Consider the following 6,614-nt stretch of genomic DNA (forward strand, 5'->3'; position numbering starts at 1 on the left):
ATTATCATGTAACGAACTAATAAATTTTTTTAAAAATGATAATTAAATTGGCAAATTTTGGATTTCAAATACAATCTCAAACACGTCAAATACATATTAAATTAAACTACATATGGACTTCTATTCATTATCTTATTTTAGGCCAAATAAATGCAATGGATTTTGGGTCTTGGATTTCAAAGCTGCAAACCCGAAGTCCCAAACGCAACCTAACAATATTTAGTCGAACTCATATATTTTACTCGAAACACAAATCACACGACCTATGCTACTAATTTCAAGGGTTCATTACTGATTGGGGCAAATCAACCATGCCAAGAGGCATTTCTTGATACAAAACTATGTAAATCCATCTTCAAAAAAAATGTCCAAAGGAAATACTCAAACAAGCATTAATTAAATTAAAAACAAGCTCAATAAAAAAAAAAAAGAACCGATCCAAAGGGCAATCCTATGCCTTAACTACTCATTCTTCCTCAGCAATGGCTCCCTTCTCACTAACATAGATACCATCGAGGAATTTTCGGATATCCTTGTTCTTCACATGACATTTCTGTCCAATAAACACAAACACCAGTCTCAGGTTAAGGCGTGAGAAGAAGGCAAAATAAAGTACTTCATCCAAACCCAAACATATATATTATATTAGATGAAAGAATTATTATATTCACGTGGATGACCAAACAAATTTAAGTTCTTAGAAAAAGATTCTTCGTGTACCTGGTTTATCAAGGCTGCGGATCTAGAAACAAGCTCAATGTCATTCCCATCCAGAACCAATTCATCCTTTACTTTTTCAGATCGCACAATTGAAACCCCTTCAAGCATATCCACCTTCCTCACCTGGTGTAAACAATAAAAGGAAAATGTAAACACTGGCTCAACTTGGCATTGATTCAGCAATAAAAGGCCAATAATCACACAAATAAACTACCAGCAAGGTACTCACGTAATCTAAGCAGTGCGCACCTAGAACAAGTAATAGGAAATCAAGAATAACCAATTACTTGCATGTAATCCAGAAATAGAACAAGTACATATCACTTATTCACACTCGTGAAAATGATACATATAATAAATTCAGAAGATGGGTAAAGTATTTCAAACGGAGAATCAATTCAAATGTTTCATTCATTCCATTCAATCAAAGCTATAGTTTTCTACACATTATAAGTAATACGAACTAAATACATATCAAGGTTCCACTGCAGCAAACATAATTCCAAAGATAGCAGAGATCAAATCCAAAAATAGAATCCAAATGTATAATTATAAAAAGAACTCTAACCAGCACATGGCAACATAATGCACTATAACACGTTTTCCAGCTAAAAAGATTAAATACACATCCTCAAAGCTGCACATTTATACTTCCAACTCTACCTGGAAACCGATACTCAACTTTAGGCAAATCACAACAATTCTGACTAAAAAAATATATCATTTGAACATTAAAAACCAGGGAAAAAACACTTTTAATCGAACCAACAGTTCAAGATGAACCTACATTTTACTTAGTAAACCATGAACCTGGCCACATTCCAAATATTGCTGAAATCGACCACTAACGAACAGAAACAGAGAGGAAATGAGTTAATTAACACCAGAACAAAAACCAAGACACTCAACCGTTGATCCAATCAAAACCCTTCGAACAACTAAATGCAACAACACACCACATATCCAGACATCCAACCATAGAAAAACATTACCGAATAAAGTCAAACTCATCACCAGAAGAAACAAAAAAACAAGCGAACATAAAAGAATCATAAACGATGCACGAAAAACGACATGCCTTCTTCTCTCCGAGGAAATTACGGATCTCAATGGACTTCCCGGTGTTGGTGATGGAGGCGTTGATGGGAAAGTGAGCGTAGACGAAACGCATCTTGTAGCGGTATCCAACGGTGACACCCTTGATCAGATTGGAGACGTGGCTGAGGGCGGTGCGGATAGAGGCGGAGGTCTTCCGCGATCCGAACCAAGCGTCGATCTTGAGCTTCTTCTTGCCAGTGGCCTCATCGGTAATAAGCTCAAAGTCGAGGTTCAAATGCTTGAAGTTGCGGGAGAGCTTTCCCCTGGGGCCTTCAACCTCGATCATTTTGGCCTTCACCTTGATCTTCACACCTTCTGGGATATCCATGGAGTCGGAGGAGAGGATTGTCTTCATCTTCCGCGAGTGTTTTCTTCCTTCTCTCGACTCACTGCGTGAAGTGGGGGAAATGGCGGAAGTTGAATCCCTTGGGGAGAAAATTTATACCCAGGTTGCGCTGCAACCCTAGATTTTTTGTGGGCCTTCTATATATTGGGCCGTTAACGTTCTCTAATAAAACAAATTACGGGCCTCGTGTAAGCCCGGCAATACTTGTTCGGTTCACACTTTAATGAATAACTAATTCAAGGATAAAATCAAGTGTTTTCCAAATTTTGGAGATCGTATTTTTGTTATTTTAAATCGAAAATTTCTACATTATATAATTTATATATATGTGCACACACAATGGTTTTCAATTTTATTATGTTTTGAGGAACTCATCAATTATTATAACTTACAAATAAATCCGTCTCAAGGCAAAAAATAAATAAAATCGATCCATGATATCTGACTTTGCGTTTTGAAGAATTTTGAACAGATGGAGAGGTGCTTGCTATTGTTGAGTAATGAAAGTTTTTAAAATGTGATATTTCGATTAATGTTTATGGTTTAAAAGTTTGAGTTACGAGTTACGACAATAATACTAAATATAGATTTCGATAAAAACGGAAAGATATGAATCTTACTAGTTACAACTGTGTACTTATTATTATTATTATTATTATTATGGAACCTTCAAGTGCTATTTTTTGATGAGAATTAAGTAAACCTGCAGAGCTAACGTAATATCTTGCAAATCACGTTAGTCAAGTATGAACTTACTCTGACCATACTTGTTAATTTTGTTGATTCTACATTTGTTTATAGTTTCCATGTGTCCCAGTGGAGTTCTCAATTTGAACTCTTCCCGGATTGTGTATTTAAAATTCTTACACATCAAACAAACTTATAGTTCGATTTTTGGGCTTGAATTAATAATAAGAAACTAATAAGAAATTAAGAAAGAATTCTTAAAAATAATGATGACGACGATGATAATAATAAATTAAAAAAAGAATTTTGTTGATGAATATAGACAATGTTTGGAGAGTTTTTGCTTATTTTAAAGTGATTCTTCTAGAGATTATTTTGAAGTGAGTGCGAAGCAAAAGTATGAACTATTTGGAAATAAAAGTGAAACGTCAACTAATTTTAAACTTTAAAATCCTACTAAATTTTTATTTTTTTTAAACATAAAATTCGAAATTCATACTTAACATAACTTAACATTTCTGTCATCCAAAATAATTTAACATTTGAAATCTCAAGTGCATAAAAATCCCTAACTCGTTAATTAACCAAAAACCCTACATCTACCTTTAACAAAATCAAACTAACCTCAGAATAAAGCATGAAAATATCTAATTAAATCATTAACAAAATCTTTAAAACTTTACTGTAACGTCCGAAAAACCACTTACGTAAACCATATGCATGTAAAATTATTTTAATTGCTTAATTGTTTTAATTAATTGATTTTAAATGGTAGCATGATGTTTATTATATGATTAAATATGTGATGACGTGATTAAATGATAATATGACATGATTACATGAAATTTAAGAATTTTACCCGAATATTCGATAATAGGCGGGAAAGAGGAGACCGGAGACGACCAAGACAAGGATATTTATTTTTCATTAATTAATGGAAAGGCCTCCAAATATGATTTAAAAATTATTTAATTTTCTTAAAAATATTGGAGTTCGAATTATTTTATTAGTCGAGCTCGATTTTTCTCGGAAAGTCGATTTTGGACAAGCAAGGAGTTTTAAAAGATCAAAAATATTATTTTTGAGAAACTAATTTTATAAACTTTTATGTTTTAATTAAATAAGTGTTATTGGGCTCAATTTAATTATTTAAAGAATGCCCAATTGCGCTTAAGCTGACAAGCCCAAAACCAAAGTCCATTTAACTTGCAATTAAATATATAAATAACTAAACCTAGTGTTTATTCACTCCGTAAACACTTCCTATTAGCCGAAATTCACCTTGCACACACATAATATTTTCAAGATTTTGGGAGGAGGAAAAGCTTGTGTTCTTCGTCGTCCGGTCGTCCAATGTCGCACCCTCGCCAACGATCGTATATTCGAGCGGTATAAACACAAAGACACGTTTTCTAAACCTTTTTAAACAACATACAAATCATAATATGTGTGTGTTAATTGATTATGCATGAAAAAAATATTGGGTTCGATTATTTTACGGTATGATACGTAACTTCAACGTTTTTACGATTTTACGCTTGTTGATGAAATGTTATGGTTCCCAAGGGTTAAAACTGCCAATATATGTTTAAACACAAAGGAAATATGAGAATTTTAAAAGGAAACAAAATCTGGAACCGAGGGTAAGCAAGGAGGAGAGAACCAAGGGTTGGTGTGCTTGTTTGTGGTCCAAGGGTTCGGTTTTTATGCATGGGTGCAGGTGGGCTATGCCAGGGCTGGCTGGGGCTCAAGGAGGGTCAGGGGTGAGGGCCTGGTAGAGTCCTAGCATGGCTAGGACTCGAGGGAAACGCTAGGGAAGAGTCCACGACAGTTGGGACTCTTCCCCATGCGCGATCAGGAGGGTCACGAGCTAGAGGGATTGCGGCTCAGCATGGGGCTGGGCTCGATGGTCTGGTTGGTACCCTAGGATGGTTTAGAGAGGGATAGGAAGGGTCAGGGCTAGTGGTGGATCGAGCAAGAGCCCACGCAAAGTGTTTTGGTGGATGCAAGGGAGAGGGGCTCGTGCGGCACTTCTTATTGCGGTGTCCTATTGCGTGGCCCAGGGGCTGGTTTGAGGGCTAGGCTGGGTCTGGACGTGGTCCAGGGTCACTGAGGGTCCAAGGTGGTCGCTGGTTAAGGGGCTAGAGGAGTCCTAGTTGACTAGGAGTGTTTGAGCGTGGATAGGGTCAAGGGGCGCAACTTTGAGCTTCTGTTCAGGTGAGTTTGAGCGAGCTAGGTCTAGGTTCTATGGGATGGGCTTTGTCAGGAGGGTGCCTATGTGGGTTGGCTCGGGTTTGGCTCGAGGCAGCTCGACCATGGCTCGAGTATTTTGGGAGATGACTCGATGTGTTTGAATATGTGTCAAAAACGAAAATAATAAGACTAAAATTGGAACCATGGGTCCATAGGTGTGGTTCATGGATCACAAGAGTAGAATAAATAAAAATGTTATGTTTAAAATTTGAGATCAAAATAATGAGTTTTGGATTTATCCGGGATTTAATCGTCGCACGAAACGTTAATTAAAGAATTAATTGAAAATCCTAGTTTTAAGCTTTATAAAATTATGTAAAATTAGATTTAATCTTAATAATTATTTAGAATACGCTCATGTCATTAAATGTGCGAAAAAGATAAATTCGAGAATTTTTACGTCCAGGGGCAAAGTGGTAATTTTACACTTATGAAAATATGTAAACGTTTGGCAGCGTTCCGAAGGATCATAATGCATGCTGAATGATATTTTATGATTTAAAATGATGATTGATGATAATATGTTGTTTTATGATTTATGGTAAGGCTGTGTAATTTATACTTCTTAAAATGCTATTTTTGAAAAGTTATGTTATTTTATGTTTTTAAAAGAAAAAGAAAATATTTTGAGGGATGTGAATTGACTGTGACATATGATATATGATTTGTGGGGGATCCGTTCACGTGAGGACGGTGAATTTACAATTTTTGGGGATGACGTGAGGGCTCATATACGGGCCAAGGCCCCAGAGAGACCCCGTTTACGGGCCATGGCCCAAGAGGGACCACGTGTATGGGAAAAGGCCCCAGAAGGACCTCAACAATCGTATTTCCACAGTGGAGCCTAGTTCCCACCCCCATGGGCCATGTGGAGCTGAAGACTGATCAGTCGATCGAAGGATAAAAGCTAGTCACTTTGGAGGATCAAACTTCACCCAAAATGTTATATGATTGAAAGCTTTACGAAATGATTTTATGATATATGATTTATGCTCAAAGGTTTTTAAATGATTTATTTATGCTTAAAGTTATTTTAAAATTATTTTACTATTTATGATTTAATTATGCTTAAATGATTTTAAATGGGTATTTATGTTTAAAAGCTATTTTAAATAAAAGTATGATTTTAATGCATGTGATTGTATATATATTATTTGCTATCCATGTTTATAACGTGCTGAGTTTTTAGACTCACTAGGTTTGTATGATGCATGATTTGATGATTTATGGGAGGTGCTGACGATTGAGTGGATCGAGTACAACATGACACACCCGAGGGCCTTTATGTTTCCACACTAGCTAGATAGATAAATGATTTAAAGATTCATGTTAAGGATTTTATTTAGAGATATTTTTATGCTTTATTTTATTGTTAGTTGATCTTCTTAAATGTCAATTTAGGAATTTTGGTCAGTTGATGATTTATGATTTATTTTATGCATTTGAGATTTTAGTTGTTAAATTATTATGATTTATGAAAATGATAAGTAGCTTTATGTATTAATTTGCG

At 35.4% G+C, this 6,614-nt stretch overlaps 1 protein-coding gene across 1 annotated transcript; it reads right to left on the reverse strand.

The window, feature by feature from the left end:
- Positions 1-266: 266 nt before the first annotated feature.
- Positions 267-2,240, reverse strand: LOC140990523 (large ribosomal subunit protein uL6-like). Its single transcript, XM_073460247.1, has 3 exons — positions 1,799-2,240; positions 721-843; positions 267-553 (listed from the first exon to the last, which is right to left on the reverse strand). Exons 1-3 carry the CDS (start codon positions 2,171-2,173, stop codon positions 467-469), a joined length of 585 nt encoding a protein of 194 aa, XP_073316348.1. The 5' UTR covers positions 2,174-2,240; the 3' UTR covers positions 267-466.
- Positions 2,241-6,614: the final 4,374 nt, after the last annotated feature.

This window comes from Primulina huaijiensis, chromosome 12, assembly GCF_012295235.1.
Source record: "Primulina huaijiensis isolate GDHJ02 chromosome 12, ASM1229523v2, whole genome shotgun sequence".
NCBI lineage: Eukaryota > Viridiplantae > Streptophyta > Magnoliopsida > Lamiales > Gesneriaceae > Primulina > Primulina huaijiensis.